Source organism: Bacillus rossius, chromosome 1, assembly GCF_032445375.1.
Source record: "Bacillus rossius redtenbacheri isolate Brsri chromosome 1, Brsri_v3, whole genome shotgun sequence".
Taxonomy (NCBI): domain Eukaryota; kingdom Metazoa; phylum Arthropoda; class Insecta; order Phasmatodea; family Bacillidae; genus Bacillus; species Bacillus rossius.
In genome coordinates this window covers 43839646-43859285 of record NC_086330.1, presented here as the reverse complement: position 1 = coordinate 43859285, position 19640 = coordinate 43839646, and the positions used below count along the sequence as shown (strand labels likewise).

General features: G+C 38.1%; 1 protein-coding gene across 2 annotated transcripts in view; it reads right to left on the bottom strand.

Moving 5' to 3' along the window:
* Positions 1-2587: 2587 nt before the first annotated feature.
* The window catches only part of LOC134535339 (synaptic vesicle glycoprotein 2B), a 108838-nt gene continuing 91785 nt past the window's right edge, over positions 2588-19640 (bottom strand). For both annotated transcript variants that reach the window (XM_063374420.1, XM_063374413.1), the window contains exons 4-13: positions 18904-19002; positions 18141-18302; positions 16338-16500; positions 14715-14836; positions 12953-13191; positions 10593-10777; positions 9421-9683; positions 6837-6996; positions 4708-4835; positions 2588-3423 (exon numbers count right to left, since the gene is read on the bottom strand). In XM_063374420.1, the coding sequence (XP_063230490.1) occupies positions 3368-3423; positions 4708-4835; positions 6837-6996; positions 9421-9683; positions 10593-10777; positions 12953-13191; positions 14715-14836; positions 16338-16500; positions 18141-18302; positions 18904-19002 (1577 nt within the window). In that variant the 3' untranslated portion in view covers positions 2588-3367. The remainder of the gene's footprint in view (positions 3424-4707; positions 4836-6836; positions 6997-9420; positions 9684-10592; positions 10778-12952; positions 13192-14714; positions 14837-16337; positions 16501-18140; positions 18303-18903; positions 19003-19640) is intronic.

Sequence of the window (19640 nt, the reverse complement as noted above, 5' to 3'; positions counted from 1 at the left end):
TTATGAACAACTTAATAATCATTTAAATTTTCATTTAAATGTTAAAAATGCATTAATCTCCAGATATTGGTACAGTATTAAATTGGATGTGTTTTGCGGAATGATCATAAATCATGTAAGGAAGTAAAAATATGTTTATTTTCTTTTTACTTTTTTTATTTCCATGGTGGCCCTCTACTCCATAATTACGTGTTATTGCACGTAACTTGGCACTACGCGCCTACATACTGAAGGGGGGGAAAAATCTGTCAAGTGTTGATGCTTCAGCTTGGGTGCATAGTAGGGACGTGATTTTTTTTTAATTTTTTATTTACATTGCATTGCAATATCCAAATAAAAAATATAAACTTTTTTATAAGTTGAAAACAAACAACACGCACATACACAGCAAGCAAAAATAATGGCAACGACCGCATGAATGCACATGTATTGTAATGTAAATTACAAACGGCGATTACTCCTAAACGAGTTGTAATTTCATATCTCCGCCTTTTGAAATAACAAAGGCAAGTTTAGAGCACTGAATAAAAGTATTTTGGGATTTTTATTATTTTTTTTAAGGAAGAGACCGCACTCGTTTTGCAAATTTTTGTATTTTAATAAATAATGGTGTATTGTCAAACTACTTACAAACAGGTATTATCAGGGTTGTGCTGGTCATTAATAAAATGTGATGTCATACATTCCATTTTTAAAAAAGTCGGGCCTATACAAAAATAAGTAATCTTTAGACTACATTCATACAAATAATAAAATTTAACTTACTATTCCAATGTCGTTTACGAACTGATCTTTGTGTTCCTTTTTTGTGACAATGTCGTCTTCCACAAAATGTTTTTCACGTACATAATGGGATCTTTTAAGGACACTCTTGTCTCGTGGAATTGATTTCTGATACAATTGCCTAACATTGTCATCATTGGGAACTCTGAATATCACAATTTTCTCGTCCGACTTTGCCTGATAATTTGTTTTGCACCTAGGTGCAACACAATGGTTAGGCATTTTCACAATTACAATAATATACGCTTATTCTCTTTACTAACAATCAATGCTCCTTGCTCACAATGAAGTTCCCGGCTTCCCGCCAATGCCAATGTGGAAACAATACTACGTAACCTAATAACAAAAACACATCCAATTTAATACTGTACCAATATCTGGAGATTAATGCATTTTTAACATTTAAATGAAAATTTAAATGATTATTAAGTTGTTCATAACAACAAAGCTTAAAATACCACCGCAGAACAAGCAGCGCTACAGGTCAGCTGGTGGAGCGGAGCGGAGCGGAACTACGGAGACATTAGGTGTGCCACTTTTGCATGCTGGCCTGGTTGGGGAGTGTCCAGACCTCCCCTTCTTAGACCGTGGGCAAGATGTATCCTGTGTGTGGGGCAGTCCAGATTTCCACAGGACCTCACACAGGAATCAAGAATACCTCACAATGACTGCAGATTATTTGTCTTCTCTACATATCAAGTTTCAGGACGCCTGCCTTTTTGACATCAGACGTAGGGTGTAATGCCAAAGCTGCAGTGAACTTTTGCGACGGGCGTGGACGAGATTTCAGCCCGGAGGTTTCGGCCCTGTCGCCGCTGATGACTTACTATATTCTGGTCTTCGAGTATTATCTTTGGTAAGATTGTCCCAAACTGCTAACAGTTGTCAGCAACCTGGAGAAGCTGGTGTGTAGCTGAGTTCCTGATGCCTACAATAGTAGCTTTAGCTCATTCCACATTACTATTGCTGATGTTTCCTGGAGACTATGCTGTCCACCAAGAGGTCCCATCGATGAAGATTTCACAGCTCTACCGAACCCTGAATATCTCACACATTAGTGTGGTGAAAGTGTATTCGAGTGTTGATACTACATAGTATAACCCAGAAATTCACATTTAAATCTTGAAATAGTACAAAGTATTCAAGGGTAGCTCAATTAAATATTATACTTTACACGTATTGGGTATTGCTATTGAAATGGAATATTTTTAATATTGTAATAAACTATGTGTGCATATTTTCTTTGAACTTCCCAAGTAAATTCACAATAATTTGGACGTGATCCTGAGTTACTGGTTTGTATGCGTTCATTATGCGATATTGTAATTAGTTTGGCATACACCATATTCAATACACTCCATTACACTTCATCGCTTGATCGCAGCTATACATTCTATGTGGCTGGTACAGGCACAGTGGAAAGAGAATCTGCATTTAGCACAGGCAGTGCCACCAGTCTTGAATAACACAAACACTGTTGCACACTTCTCAGCATTTTAACACACACATTTGTAAAAAAAGTAATGAGTGCACAAAAATAAAAAGACTACGGTACAGTGCAACTGTATGTGTTGTAATGCTAGGCACTACAACTTCTCAGAACTATGTGGTTGGTTAAATACTGTGAAAAATCTAGTTATATGACACTAAGTATCATAGTACATATCAACATTTACCTGGGGGTCATTTTGAGTATTACAAATTTCAGTTGTTACTGTAATGTGCAATGTTAACTAACAATAAAATTAAATTAGAGGATTAAAAGGATTTATAATCTTTCTGTTTTTTAATAATAAATTGGAAAACATTTTAAATATGTATTTTAATTTTATTTACATTGTAAAACATCATCAAAATTTTACTTGTTTGCTGTCTCACATATATATTTTGATTAAATAAGTATACATATAGAATAAGTGTGTGACATTTTATGAATGCATCACTTTTAGCAAAATCATAATTAAAATTCTATAGTTAACAAATGTTTTGAAAAATTACTTCCAAATTTTACTTTTAAAATTGAAAATATTTTCATAACAAACTATTATACAAATATTGTTTCACTACCATAGGAATAAAACTTTGGCATCAAATTTATAAAAGTCAGGTACCAGCTATTGAGTTTGAATTATTTAACAAATTACATACAACTTCGACACTACATATGTACAATAGTATTCTGACAACTTTTAGAGTTTTTTTTTAATAAAACTCGCATAGTTATAACTTATTTATAAAAAGAACTACTGTGACATCTACGTTTGTCATAAAAATGAGAATGGACATTTATGTACATAATTAATGTGGACATGAAGACTGTACACGATAAATGTTCGTTTAAGGCTTAGCTACACAAACAGATGGTAAGGAACGCAACTGTCAAAAGACACTACACACGAAGATGGTTGGTGTTGCGAGACGCTAGTTAAGAAGTAACTACGACGTTGGCCAGTAGCAATGCTTCCTGCCGGGCACAACCCCACATCTTTCTAACCACCTTGGCAACTTTCTGTTGGATGAGCACAGAACCTTGTGCCGAGTCGCTGGGTATCGAACTAATCTTCAAAGAAGGGATGAGTATGTGTCAAGAAAGTGGTTCACGAGTTGTATTTGGCAAGAAGAGGCACAGCAGGCCGCCACCTGTGAAACAACGGCAGGTTTGTTAGCTATGCATGTTTAGTCTCTTACTTGCAGACAAAGAATACATTTTTAAAAAACTCATTGCAACATTTGTATCAGATATCAGATATCATGTACATCATGATGATGTGAGATAATAAATAATTTGTTTATTTTTAAGATTCTAGTATTTTTTTATTAGCCTCTGCTATCAGTATTTAACAAAAAGTACTTAAATTTGATTGAAAGATAGTAACTGCACATGCAGCATGAACAATGGTGGTATTTGTATATCAAACACAAATGCAAGTTTGTAAGAATCAGTTTGCGTTTTAAATCATACAAACTTAATACATTTCTATCCTACATATTACACTATGTAAGTAGGTATCTCAGCATATAAAATTTTGGCGGGTTAGAATCTTAAATTTTCGGAGTTGGAATATTACGCATGCTTATTCTTCAAATACAATCCAACTTCAGTATTGCAAACTTAACTCAAGGGACCATAATTTTGTCACTTTGTAATAATCAAACTATTACATAATTTAAGCACAATTTTAATAAAATGTCTAAATCAACTTCAAATAAGGTTATAATGTTATAATGTAAACACAATTTTATACTCCACCAGGGATTGTAAATTACAATATTAGGATAGCTACACCAGTGGCTAAAAAAATATTTTACTTTTGTATTAAACAAATTACCTAGCACTTTAAACCGTATTTAATTTCTAGGGACTGTGAAAACACTATGTATTAATGAGAGTTTTATAAATAACAGGGTTTTTATTAATGAGGTTTCACTGTAGCTCTTTCTCAGAAGTCTACTATTAAAAGTAATTTATTTAGCATTAAGTTTGTACTACACTTAATACCAAAAAAAAAAATTGAAAAAGCTTTACTTCTTTTTAATGTAGCAACTGTTATTAGATCTCATTTTTAAATTACGATGTTAGTACATTTTTGAAACGCAAAAGTACTGAACAGATTTATTTTATTTGTTCTGAATAGTTAAAACATGCTTATTGTACATCATTATATTAAAAATGCATAATGTATCAGTCAAAATGACACTGTTTTTGAGAAATTAGTATCATTGAATAGTTAAATATTATTATTTGTTCAATAATATGCTATCCTTTTTAATAAACAGATTTCATAAAAAATAAAACCAGTAACCCGGAATCCGCTTGTTTTAAAATCGATTGGCCTGAATATAAAACCATGAAATCTTGTTGCTACAAATAAATAAGGAAATCAACACAGTTTGGAGGCTCCAAAGCTGCCTTGTGTTTCTTACCAATGAGGAGCGCTGCCACAATGAAGGTCGGTGCCGGGCAATACATGTCCAGCAGCGTTGCTATGACGACGTTGCCAAAGATACCTCCAAGGCGAGCGGCCACCATCGAGATAGCTATTCCTGTTGCCCTGCGCATAACAAACTCCTTTGGTGAAAACTTGTGTCCTTGTCTCTCTAAAAGTGTTTTAAGTTATGCATTCCATTTCACCTCTAACTAATTCTGTAATATAATTTAAATAAACACACACTCACGCACACACAAACGAGAGAGAGAGAGAAAGAGAAAAGTGCAGTTCAGGTCTGCGCCATAGATTTTTTGTGTAAAGGTCAGGAAAAATCACAAGTTTTTCGTATTAATATGTTATCATCAGTTTCTAATATGTTGTCTCACTTTGGGTCCTAGTAGTTAGTGCTCCGCAAACTCTTCACTGTGACACCTGAATTAATGTCCTGGCTAAATGTGTTTCCGGGTTACACCAATGATTCATTTGTTACTATGTGATTCAAAACACTACTTTATATGAAATATATAAAGAAAACAAAAACTTCATTCAATGATATGTGGACAAACAACCAACAAACAGAAAATTTAAACATTAATATTTCCCTAAAACTGCAATACACCGTCATATTAGCTACTTTTATTATAAAACAATACCATTGACTAAAGTTCTCCAAAATAAACACACAAACTGACATGGGTAAACAATCAGTGGCAGGCCGCGGCAATGCACAGGTATTGAAATGTGAGCTAAAATCTGGGATTTCTCAGAAACTAGTAGGAATTTATTAAGGCTGTTTTCAGGGTAAATACAGGAACGTCTCTAGTGTTGGAAAATGGTATTTTCGTAATTTTATTTTTACTTTGCAAAAAAGCAGTGACGTCAGATATTTACCGAAATACCCTTTCTGTAGTTAAGTCCCAGTCAGATGTGCAGATTTGGTGGACTTCAATTCTTTGATGTTATAACTTTAATGGTTCAAAATAAGTGGCAGTAAGCAGGATGTTGTATGGCTTTCAATTGAACATGCTGAGAACAAAAATAACTAATAATAAAAAAAAACCTGGCTTAAACAAAAAAATCCTGTTTTTTTTTTCAACTCTGCCTGTGTGCCATGATAAGTTACATGAAGAGCAACAATGAACCCTGTTCAGTAAATTTAGGAAAATAGGAAAGTACCCTTGAAAAACATCTGGCCAATGAAATTCGTTATATTTGGAGTATTAAAATTGTTTACTGACCTTGCATATGTTTACTACCAATAGTGCTTGGTACAGAATATGATGCAATCATATTCCAAAGTTTTGTACCGGTATCCGCTTAGCCCAGAAGGTTTGAATATCTGTGCGCGTATGAATAACCAGATGCATTTAATGTAGGTTTGCTATACCTTTCAATATATATACTGTATAGAAGTCGCCAGCCCAGGTTAAAAATTCTAATACGGTTTTGAGGTAGTTGGTTAATTCACCGCCGCAATCGCCACCATCTCTAGGGCATCGACTTGTGGTGGTCCCTAGCGGACAAGTGTCGTACTCTTCAAGCACCCCTTCCCCCTCTTGTTGAACGACGTTGAGCTGCAGTGAATGATGGATGAGGGGTGCGGGGAATGACAGCGGGCGACAGTGCTGCGCTCTAACGTATAAATAACAACTAAGACGATACAGGGCGTTACGGCAGCGCACTGCAGCGGTGAAGTTCCCAAGCTGCTCATTATACGCTTATGAAAAACGTAGAGTAAATCCTATCCACTCGCGACTTCTATACAGTATATATATTCAAAGGCTATACTGTCTAATGGCTAGCAGCTGTTTGGTGCATCACGATATCCGATGGGTCGCAATATTCATTCTTTTGGATGATTTTACATGTTTCGCAGGTACATTCAATAACAGCTGCCAAGGAGGTGCAATTCACTGTTTTACCTTTAATTTTATCTTACATTGGAAAATGTGAACAATCGTGTTTAGGTCTCACAGGCAGTTGCTGAATAAACAACTAAACAAAGGAAAAGAATTAAAATGTCTTTATTTGTAATCCCAGGTAGAACTTGCCATTTGAATGCAGTGCTAGAGCTGTGTGCTGCAGGAGGAAGGGTGCATGCTTTGATTAGAGAGCTAGGCGTACCGCAAGTTGGTTGGGAATATCTCCGTGATGAGGCAGTCGAGGGCTGCGTTGCCACAGCTTATCACTCCGCTGAAGACTGCCGACACAACGAGGTTGTGCGTCGAGTTGTACACAAAGTACATCCCGATCGCGCACAAACCAGACGTGAATGTGCTAAACACTGGAAACCAGAAACACCAGAAGTAACACTTTAAGGTCTGGTTTGAATATTCCATATAATATACAAAAAAATAATATTCCTGTCTTATCTTTGGATAGTATTTTTTTCATTAGCAAATATACATCATATTGTATCATGTAACCACCACTAAAAACATTGCTTACAGATTGGTGGTGCTAGTTTTTAGCATAGGCGTGCCTACAGGGGGGGCCAGGTGGGCCATGGCCCCCCCTAATGTAATCACTCAGATCGGCATTTTCTCTAATGCGTTCGTTAATATTAGTATATTCCTGGCACTGTGACACTCAAACTGTTTTTCAGTGTTGCAGCGTGCTAATTAACAATATTTTAAAACATTTTATCGTTCTGGAAATACAGCCGCCTTAGTTTATTTAAAACACAAGGTCCCTTAAAATGGCCAAACAAAAAAAAAATATTTTAAGAGGTTTGTTAAATTTCTGTTGTCTGAATTGCTGTGTTTGCATTCACTAAAAAGAAGTTAATTTCAAGGTAGATCTGGACCAAGCTATTGGAAAATTTGAGGGGGGTGGGGGGGGAAATGTGTAAGTACCCTTTAAACATTGTCTATGGGGGAAAAAAAAACATTTTTTCAAGATTGTTAAAATTATACGGATATAAATATTAAATATTAACTAGTAAACATATCTAGTTGATACTGCACAAAAATATAAACACGGCAATGAGTGAATGTATTTAGGCTATTTAACATTCTAAATTCAGCTTCTGATTTAAAAATTTAGCAGGGCCCCCCCTAATGGAAATGTCTGGGCACGCCTATGGTTTTTAGTAAATTAACAAATTTAGCTATCGCTCTTGTACTAATACATAATGATGTCGAACAGATGGACCCAACTATGAAATTAAACAGTTATTATGGACAACATGATGATGACAGCACCGATGAACACATTCAAACTTAAAATATCAGACAGTCACGTAAAAATAACAACACAGACAAACAAAGTACACCAATAATGACGAGGCAGTTTCAATAAGAACAGTAAATGCAAACAGACAACAAAACTGCAGTGGTGTATGTCCAAAAAATTGTATTAACTCAAAATTTTCCATTCCATGAATCATTTAAAAAATGCATCTGAAATAAATCAAAGTTGTTGCATTAAATCTTAAGTATATTTTTGTGTAAAATTTGCTACCTATTTATTTTATATTTCGATATGTAATCAGTTATTTAAAGTGTTAAGTAGCACTAGTCACACTGCACTATGATGTATCAGCGGAATGCATCCTGGTGTCTACGACCCAGAGCATGTCTACTAACTCTGTATTGTTAAAATGTTCTACTGATGATTCAGAGTGCAGGCCCTGGAGTACGTGGGAGTCCATTGCAGTAGTCTAGTCTAGCGCTAGTAGCTCGCAGTGGCTCTTCACTGTAGATGCAGTGTACACAAGCTTCGTGCTGTCATGGTCTATAGCCCAAATATTTGCCTTTGTCTAACTTAAGGATATATATATATTTTTTCAATTTGAAATGATTTCCCACCGGTTAAAAGCTCAACACAAAGGTATCAAGTGACACAAAATGAGACAAATATTTGAAAATTACAGCAAGTTTCTTTGATACCTCACTTGATGCCCATGGCTTTGCGACAAGTTTCCGATTTTAAGGTCCTTGTCATTATCGCGGCAAGCTGTTTGCAAGCACAGTAGGTACATACTCACAAGGTGGTGCCCCCATTACTGCTCAGGCAAATGTTAAATGGTTAATTACATGTGAGGTAGTGAAGTACCAATGTAGTTGTTTCAACAAATTAACAAGAAAAAAGTACAATTTCATCCATTCAGGTGTCAGCCATCTTTTCTATTTACCTGCTTATAGTTCCATAGGCATCTTTTATTCTAATTGTCTCATCATTTAGGGCTATGCTTGATTGTATATGATGCACTTTTACAATTTAATAATTTGTAATAAGCACGTCAAACTACTGGGAACAATAAAAGTGAATCGGCAAGTAAGTGTACTTTCAAAAAAATGTACCATGTCGTGTAAAAAATAGTTTCTAATAACGGTTGCAATATAAAAAAGAATTACAATTTTTTTCCAATCTATTTATTACATAAAGTTTGGTACTAACTGCATGCTAAATAATTTCATTTTAGTTATCTGAGTTGAGTTTTGATTAAATATGCTAATTAATTCATGATTTTTTGTTGCATTTAAGTGCTTTTTGGTGTATTAACTAGCACTTTGGTGTTAAACGATGTATTGACAGGTTGTTCTGTGTTATTTCAGCTTTATAGCAATCCACCATATAATCTTGTCCCTACCTATCACTAATATGAACTTAAAAAACCCAAAGTTCCATAAGTTAAGTATTGGGGAGTGTGTAAAAGACCTTGTGCACCATAGGTTTCCCGGTCTATGGAGTAAGAGTGACTCACCGAGGAAGAACTTCCTGCCGAGCCGGTCCATGCCGAGGACCGCGATGATGTTGCTCGGGATGGCGGAGGCGACTGTGATGAGCGACTCCAGGAACACCTGGTCCTTGATCTTGCCCGAGCACAGATCCACGTTGGAGTGGCTGCCGATGTTCACCACAAAGTCCGTCACCTCGCACACCGACGCCTCCTGGCCCGGGTGGAACGTGTTGTATTCGTTGAAGCGGTTGAACAGCTCCGGGAACCACATCATCAGGCCGTAGTACCTGCCGAGACACACCACCGTTCGTTCTATCAACCCAGCTGAATGTACACTTCTACTTTATGTTAAAACAATTTGAAGGCTCAGCGTCACTCATCATTTTGGAGTTTCTGTGTTTTGTTCCAGATTGTTACGAAGAAGTACTTTCGAAATGTGACGTAAGCAATTAAATTTGTATGCATTACTCAGTTTAAAAAGCACTAGAAATAAACTTCTAGAATTGTAATGATGTAATTGGTCAAACAAAGTTTTCATTATGAATAATTACCTAACTTTTAACTAACAGCAGATACATTTTGCATACTTCTGGCAACACAATTTGCAGAATTCATGTAAACTGATTTAGATAAAAAATAGCATGAATATTCAATAACTATCATGGTGGGTGATGTTGAAGACTATGAAGTTCCCCACTTAGTTTTCCTGTGTAATAAGTCTAAACAATTTTGTTCTCGACAAATGGAAAGTGTTCAAGAGCATTTTTGAATTTCATTTCAGGAGGATAGAACCACTTTGCCTGCTGTATGCTTTCAAATTCTTTCTTTTTGTTGGTGGGAACTGGGAATGATGGTAAGAATTTTTTTTCCCCTTGAAGGCATTCAAGATTTTTGGAGGCTTTATAGTACCTGATGAGAGTCACTATTTCTAACTCAACATAGCTGAAAGTACATTTTTTTTTTGTTATGCAGCTTCATATCAAAATCCATTAAATGGTATCAGGCCTTACTGACTTGGATTTATCAATTTTTTTTTTTTGTTTTAATTTCAATTTTGAGTTATTTCCCCCAAAACATTTTGCCTGGACAAGTAAAAGATACTATCTTAAGGTTGACTGACAGACACAAACTGACAATGTTATAGTGCAGCCAAGAACTAACTATAAACTAGGTTCGTGGTTCTGTAGTGCGCTCACCCTATGTGGAACGTCAGGTTAATGGTGATGGAGATGAGCGTGAATCGCAAGATGGGAGGCAGGAATATCTGTTTGCTGTTGTCCATGATGTCGTTCAGAGTGTCCCTGCACTTGCCGACAATCACGACGTCTTCGTCTTCCTTGGCCTCCTCCACTTGCGAGTCATCGACGAGCAACTCCTTCACCTGAAACAACAATTAAACAAAAAAATTTAGGGATTTAATTATTTCATCACAAATGTCAACATTATAATTAATTTGTTTCAAGCAACATTCTTTGTACATGATCATATATTATCCTTTTAATACTTTTTTTTTACTGTTAATATAATTTTGTCTGTCCATTTTTTGTTTTGTCTGATGTGGATTGTATTTATATTTGTATTTTTATTGTTTTTGTTGTATCTGTCTGATGTACACATCCATAAAACTCATTTTGAGTGTTGTGCAGATTACAATGTATAAGTAAAAAATCAATCAATCAAAATCACAACACCATCTTTGCTTTTTCACAGATGCTGCCAACAGATGTTCTATCTTCTCAGGTGTGTTCAAGTAACAACTTTTTGGCTTACGTTTGAGGTCACATCAGTGGAAATGATGATGTGCCTAATGTTTCGGCATCAGGGGCGACTCCCGGGCAGAGCAAGCCAAGCAACCGCCCGGGGCCCCGCGCCACCCTTTTTATTATTGGAGCCACCACTGTTCGGCATTCCTTGTTGAAGCCATCTTCAGGGTGGCTGACAGTTGTCGATCACCCTTGAAGATGGATGCAGCAAACACACCGAGCACATATGTCACCTTGACCCAAAAGCAAAGAATTAGTTAGTCTGGCCATTAAAGCCTTCGATTTAGACGTGTCCAAAAAAAAATATTATGTCAGCTAGTATCTTAAAAAAATCATATCACAAAATTGTACATTAAATTTTGTTTTAGTTGTAGTTTTGAGTTTTGTTATTACAAAATATATAGGCATGTACTGTATTTACATGAATATAATGCGACGGATTTTACCACAACTGCTAAACCTAAAAGTGGGGGTCGCCTTAAAATAGCAAACTTTTATCTTGCTACTGGAAGATGTGAATTTACGGCGATGTGAACAGCTTAGTTGAAAAACCACATGCTCTGCGTCATAACTGCGTCACTTAAGCCACTTTATAATGCTGTTAATTACTGCCTCCTGAAACTTGATAAAATACATGATCTGCATGTGAACTGCGTCACTTATGGTACTTTAGTCCGCTCTTGTTTATGGCTTTCCGAACCTCTTGCTTGGAAGGGGGATGTTGGCAGGTGTGACAAATGAGACAGAATAACAATTTGGAATGCCTTGAAGGGGTGGGGTGTCAGTTCAAGGTGGCTTCTAGCTAAGGCACCCCTGCCCCTCCCCTTTCATCCCCCCAGGTAACCCCCATGCATTACAGCATTCTTTTCTTTCTGACCCACGACTTTAGACCAACAGCTGAAAAACTTTATATTATAAAATTTTGAGTTAATGATGGTTTTGGGGTCTATGGACCATGAAACAAAAAACTATATAAAAAATTTCCCCAAAGCTGCACCATGGTAATGGCTTTCTTTGAAATCTACCTAATAACTGATTTGAAAATTAAAAATTTAATTTTATCATTATACCGGAACTAGCTTTTGACATTACAGTAGGAATCGTTTTTCTATGAGACACCGGAGCACAAGTTGATGCCTGAGCGAACAGGTTTGAAGTTCACCTCCAGTAAACCTTCAAAGTTATTGTTTCAATTGGCAGTTTAGTTGACTTTGACATAAGGTATTTGTGATGAACTTCAGACGATATGAATTCAGCCACACCTTAGGTTTGTTTTACTCAGATTCTCTTTTGGTCCCTAGGAACTGTAAGAAGAGGACTTGAGTTTTTTTTTTTTTTAAATTTTTATTTTACATGGCACAAAGGCAGATGCCTTGAAAAATACAATTGCGAATTTCGATTCGTCTAAATTTGAAACTGATTAGGCAATAGTTAATATTGAGAGCTTGATCAAATCACGTTGTGTATGTGTGTGTGTGTGTGTGTGTGTATATATATATATACATACACATACATATACATATATACACTGTAAGATCGCCAATACGAATATACTCCACACATAACCTGTAGTAATCAAATGAATACATGTGAACAAAAATACTTTATTCAAAAATTTCATGAGGGATAAACATACGATTGTCATTTGTAACGTGATACATAAGATCGCAATACACTGAACACCACGAGAAGTTGGTCGCGACAAACACAACCAGCAGACGACTCGAGAGGAGTGAAACGGCCATCAGCCCTATTGCTGCCGGCAGGTAGAGCGCGCAACGCCGCCCACTCACCGGGTAGGTGTCGCGGTCCTTGCCCGTGTTGGACTGGTAGATGTCCTTGAAGATGGCGAGGGCGGCGTCGTGCTCACCGCGCGACAGCAGGAACTTGGGGCTCTCGGGCAGGAAGAACAGCAGCACCGCCACCATGAAGCTCGGCACCGAGCACATCAGCAGGAAGATGCGCCACGAGTTGTACAGGAACGCGCCCTTGGTCACGCCGATCTCGTGCGGGATGATCAGCCACGCCAGGCCTGCCAACAGTCCGCCGAGCTCTCTCTCTCTCACTCACGTCCTCACGTCCCGCTTCAGGTTCATCGCCTTGCATTTACGTTACCTACTGTTCTGCAATGGCACGGAAACGAAGACGGATCACGTTAACGGAGAGTATCTCACGGAACAGTGTTTCCACAATAGCACGGCAATGCTGAGCTCTTCCGTTTACGTTGCTCCGTGCGACCAATAGAAGCCGAGTACTTGGCTGCGGTGGTAGCCTTATTTGTTTAAGTTCTAAATACGTTAAAATTTGTTTGAAATAGTGTTCTTTATTCCTTTGTCGTTTATTTTTATTATATATACAAATTCTGCCCGTACTTAGATTTTGAAACATAAATATTTTTATTTAAATTAATATTTTGTTATCTTGAAATGCACTCTCGTTGATTGCCATTTGTTACGTTTCCGTTCATTGTGGAAGCAGCAGATGGGATAGTGAAATGTCCCGGGAGATCCGTCTCCGTTTACGTTAATAATTCATATTTATCAGGAAAAAAGAATATATCAATATTTGATTTATAAGTGTTATGATGTAGATCTGAAACCATCCTAAACAAGATGAGATGATTAGTGTCAATGATTTCCTCTTCGATAAATTACTGCATTTGTCATCCAGGTGTTAAATCACTTCACTAAATTAGTTTACTTATAATTGGCAGACTACTGTGATGTAATATGTGCTGTCTGCACAGTGAGGCAGAAGGATAAGTTCATTGTAAAAAAATTGCGAGCGAGTCTTTCAGTACTTGCCAGTGATATGTAACATCTAACCTCTGTAATGAGCAAATTAATGTGTTCTCATGTTGCAAATATACGAAATTTAACGTAGAGTTTTTTTTTTTAAATAATGACGACGCGTGATAAATATATGTAAATTGTGTTTCCAACTACATTTCAGGACGCGAATCACACATAGTTTCCGCACCCGCCGCCAGAATTCGTTGCCGAAGTAGCTACGTTGACGTTGCTTAGCAGACTGAAATTTGAGACTACCTGTATAATAAAGTGGCAAAACGAGAAAAGTATTATGGAAAAAATACTAAACCCAGGCTTTGGAGCAATTTTCGACGAGGAATTTTATTAAAATACTTCCCATATTGTTCAAATTCATTAAACAGTTGATACTATAACGTTTGACTTAGTCTTTGTGAACTTTGGCTATCGCCATCCGCCACTTTCCGTTCCATGCGACTTTCTTTCTATTCACGAAATTACTCCTACTAAATGCCGTATACTGGGAGCTAAGATGAAAAGGTAAAAAGTGACTGTAACGCTATGTAATGGGCGCGCTGCTGGACTACTCCTGATGACGTCACGCGCTTGAAAGCAGGCCCGGAATCTAGAGGGTGTTGCCCAGGACCTCGCAAAGTCTGTGGACGCCACAGTCTATGACATGCAACTTGAACTAGCAATGGGGTACATGCAAAATAATGATTTAAGTGAAATAACGAATAGCATTCTATGAAATAAAACCAAACTGTTGTTCGTCGGGAGCACTCACACGCCACGAAGAGGTTGCCGAGCGTCCAGAAGGCCGCCATGAAGCTCAGCATGGAACCGCGCTTCGACTTGGGCTGGAACTCGGCGAAGTACGACCAGATCACGGGCCCGCTTCCTCCGAGCCTGCGACACCACCGACCCTCTTTGCTCGTCGTGTCTGCTGCTCCCCAGGAGCTGCACGTCCTAGTTGTTCAGACTCTCGTAACGGTGAAGCACATGTCTCGAAGAATACAAGTGTGAATTAAGATTCATCTGAAGGTGAAAGTGCTTTGGCAAAACCCTAGCATTGTGCCACAAATTATGGAGGCTTAGTAAAATTATGTTGTACGTGTTTAAATACAGGATCATTATTGTTAAAAATAACGGGATAAATTAATGAAGTATTCATTGTCCTAATTGTCGTTATGAGCGATACAGAAGTAGACGATTGCAGATGACTTGCCCTCACAACTCTTCCCAGAGAGGAGGAGCAACTGAGTGACCTGAGGGCGTATGGCCTCCACGACCGCCCGCCATACTGTTTCCGGCAAGTAAAAAAACGGGCAAGGGCATCCCCGAGAGTTAAAAGTTCAAAAAGAGACTTCGAGTAAAACAAACTTGGAATCAATGGGTAGGGGAAACTGCTCACGGCAACGTCTGCCGCGCTTGTAACTCAGTTCACGTGATAGAAGTGAAACTTCTTTGGCAATTCAAACCTCGACTCGTTAGGGGTAAAATGGCAAAGAGCGAGAGAGAGAGAGAGAGAGAGAGAGAGAGAGAAGAGAGGAGACAATTTTCTAAAAAATAACACAGCGCGTGATTTTTGGCTTTATTTTTAAAGTATTTAAGAATCATAACCTTTCTTTGTATTTATTATATATTTTATTAATATAAAATTAATTAATAAACATGAATTAACAAAATTAACACTCACTTCAGAATTACTGCTAGGACAACAATAATTATTAGTCAATAATGATCATTAACAATACATATTACTCACTGTGTAAATATTCACACCACAAAGAAAAACTGTGCGTGTTACTGTTTTTTCAAACAATTATGTGACTTGGAACACGCGAAAACCCTGAACGAAACATTAAATTCATAACAGTTAGCGCTATATATGCAGGAAATGAAGGGACTGTCTCAATAGCGCTCTCTACGCTGCTGGTTGAACAAGGAGGAACACGAGCGGGCTGGTAGCAAATATAAAATTCAAGACATTCACAGTTGAATGTATAGGATGCCTACATATATTTTCTGAAACAAGCGCGTGCGCACACTCCCTGTCTTATTCTTTAGTTCATCTATCGCTCTCGGCTCTATTTTTTTTTTTTTTTGCGTGGTATGAATAATTGCACAAAAAGTAGAACGAAAATGAGCCCAGCAACTCTGGTCAAGTACCTATTCTCTGTCCTTTTCGCGTCAAAAACGTTTCGCAGTAATGTTTCACGAAAACGCCGAACTAAAATTATGTCCTTGAAATTTTACTCTCACTGCGCCCGAAGAAGATTCACTTCAAAAAAAATAATTTTTTTTTTGGTAAAGGCTACGAGACAGTACGTGCTGGGACATCAGGTAAAGACCCTGAAGCCACTAAATCTCCGGTGTTGTTCCTCGTGCAGTGGACGGTGGTACTCACGCTGCCCCGTTGAGGAATCTGAAGAACATGAACAGCTCGTAGCTCTGGCTGAAGCTGGACGCTACGATGCACAAGGCGTTCATGATGGAGATGGCGATGAGCACCTTCTTCCGGCCGAGGGAGTCGGCCACAGAGCCCCACAGATACGCCCCGGCCATCATGCCTGCAACACAGGCGTCAGTTCACACGTGTGAAACAATCACGATGCTCACGACCTGGAGATGTGGACAACTCCTTTTACTAGTTGCTCAGACACAGGGGGGTGCCTAGGAGGGGGACGAGCGGGACCGGACACCCCCCCCCCCCCAGGGCTAAAAATATTTTAATATTAAATTCATAAAATGAAAAAAATTAATATTTAGACTTCATAAAACTGACTTTTATGAAGTTACGGCCAGTATTTTTAGATAGCCTAAATCAGCAATATTGAACACGTATTTTTCAAAATTTTCCCGGGGGAGGACCCCCGGACCCCCCACCTAGCTGGGGGGTATTCCATACCCCCCAGGCCCCCCGGAAAGGCCCTAGCCTACTGCCTGACCCCCCCCCCCTACTCCCAGAGCAAAATCCTGGCCACGCCACTGCTCAGACATCGTGACACTGGCAACTTAGACTTTCTCTTCCCGCGAGTCTAGCTGAACTGGATAATCTGGAGGGATTAAAAAAAAAAAAAAAATTCTGCAAATGAATAAAAACTACCATTTCGACACACAAATGTTGTAAGGGCATTGTGGGGTCCCAGCATTTTAAAATACCTTCAAAACTCTGTAAAACCCACACATTTTTACCAGTAATGTGCCTTTATTCAGGATTTTCCTCGAATATTTCATCTAAATAAAACTCTCTCTGTACGAGTATTTGCAGCAAAGAAATATTGTATGCGATAGAAAAATCTAGGAAAACCCTTCACCTCTGGTAGGAAAATAATCATTTTTCAATATTTTCCCCCTACAGCTTTGTCGAATAATTAATATTTTTACGTGACTATTTAGAAGGTGACATTCTCTTTGAAAATGAAGTTCAATATACTTATCAGTCTCAATAAAGAAAATAAAAACAATTTTGTATTCTTTGACAACATACCATTATGCATTTATGTGATCAACAAATTTAAATATAATATAGTGTTTAAATATATAAAAAAAAATTGTCCAGTTTTCTAAAGAATAAATTACTAAAATTTCATACCTTTCGTATAAGCAAAGGTATAACCTTACGGACCAAGCACTCTATCTACCACTATAGCACTAAAGTACGTAATATTTTTAAGTGATAAATTAAGGCTCCCGCCTACCCTGGCACGCACAAGTTATCCAAAGCTTCAGTTGAAACCACGCGATTTAAAAACTGCTCAATATATCAGAGTGTTGTTTTTTAACGAAAAGCATTTAAGAATTCGCCGAGGGCCGTGAAGTAGTTTGGTTTCGGCATTAAGTTTTTAAAGTGTATTTTTTAAGAGTTAAAACGGCTAAAAAGAGTGTTTTTAGAGTAATTTTTAGCCATGTAACAATCGGTACAGATTTGTGAAAGCATTTAAGGGACTTGCATTATTTTTACGAAATATAAAGTTACGGTCACCGCTCAAATCTCATACATAGTTGTCCTACGCACGACGAGAAGACTGCGCGCAAGTTCCGAGGCGACACCGCGCTAGAAGCACCAGCGAGCGTCGCGCTTATCATCCCGCCTCACCGACGTAGATACACCCCTGACCAGGCGGAAGCCTTAAGCACGAATGCAATAATATAAACCGCACACGAATGCAACCAAGCACTGCAGCACTGTGCGACGGAAACTGCTCACCGATGAATATGATGCTGTTGAGCCACCCCTTCTTCTGAGTGTTGAGATCCAGGTCGCACTGGGCTGAGGGTAGGATGAAAGACATGGAGATCACGTCCATCTCTTCGCTGGTCGACACGAAGCCGCACACGAACAGCAGGATGTAGTGGAACTTTCCGTAACCTATGATAAGAATGCAGGTAGATATATATTTATTTTTTGGTTATGATGTTATTTCTTACTCTCTTATTTTGTTGAGTTTTCTTTTCTAAATTTGTAATTTATTGATTTTAGCTAGACGTTCTATTTATTAGTTTAAGTATTTTTAAAATTTTGTTTTGGTTATTATATTATGGCAGTTGCTTGGCTTCTGGGCCGTATTCGCGTCGAAGGCGAAGATACCACCGACGTTTCGGTCGACGTTACAATCCCCATCATCATGGAGCAGTTACCTGCTGAGTAGCTACTGAATACCATCTGAGTAACTATTGAGTAAGCAACAGCTCCCTGGTGATGGTGACTGCAACGTCGGTGATATCTTCGCCTTCGACCTTACAGCACAATTAACCACAAGCGAAAAAAAAAAAAAACCTTTTCGTGAACTTTTTTTTGTATTTTACTTCCTTGAACGGAAAACCCACACGTAGCATGACGTCATACGTTGTCGTGCTCCCTCGTATTTTGAATGTGAACTCTTTTGAGTTCGAAGGGTGTAAATTACATGACTATCATGACTATATTTGTTACGGAGCGAAAGGTCAATTTCGTCGATGGTTAGACTTACCTGTTAGTTCGATCGCCTTTTCAAAGGCCGCCTTCTCACAATGTTCTGGCTTGCTGCCCTTTTCTGGATCGAGCTTCTCCGGATCTTTGTGGATAACGGCTGCACAAAGAGAGCACATTGTTTGTTTCCTCGAAATACTGCGAACAAACAATGACGTGGGAAGGGACTAGTTCCAAAGCATAGTGGTGTAAGTAAAAAAAATTACGGCTTTGAGTTAGTTACATATTTCACCTCCGAAAAACTCGATTTAATATGTGGTATATTCTTTGAATGATTCTTTCAACGGGGAAGATTGATTTAAAACATTTTTATGGACATACGCCATTGTTGGGTTTCCACTGAGTTTCATAGAGAAACCACAAGGATGAACAAGAAAGATGAATACGCAACACAGAAAGAAAGTCAAAATCAGCTGATTTCAAATGTTAAACACATAGACAGCCCAGAGAATTCCGTGGAAGAAATCCATCGGAAAAAAATATATCACGGCACATACGCACAGCGGGCTGACAACGATGAGACATTTGTAACAAGAACAAAAAATACAAACCACTAACTTAGCACAAAACAGCAACAAACAGATGAAACCAGCGATGATACAAAACTTATAATCTGGACAACACACCAACAACACAGCCTGGGTTCGACTGTGCGTCGCTGTTTTGTCCAAAGGTTGTCGTTTGTCTGTATCTTCTGTTCTTGTCACAACCGTCTCGTCGTTGTCAGGCTACTGTTCG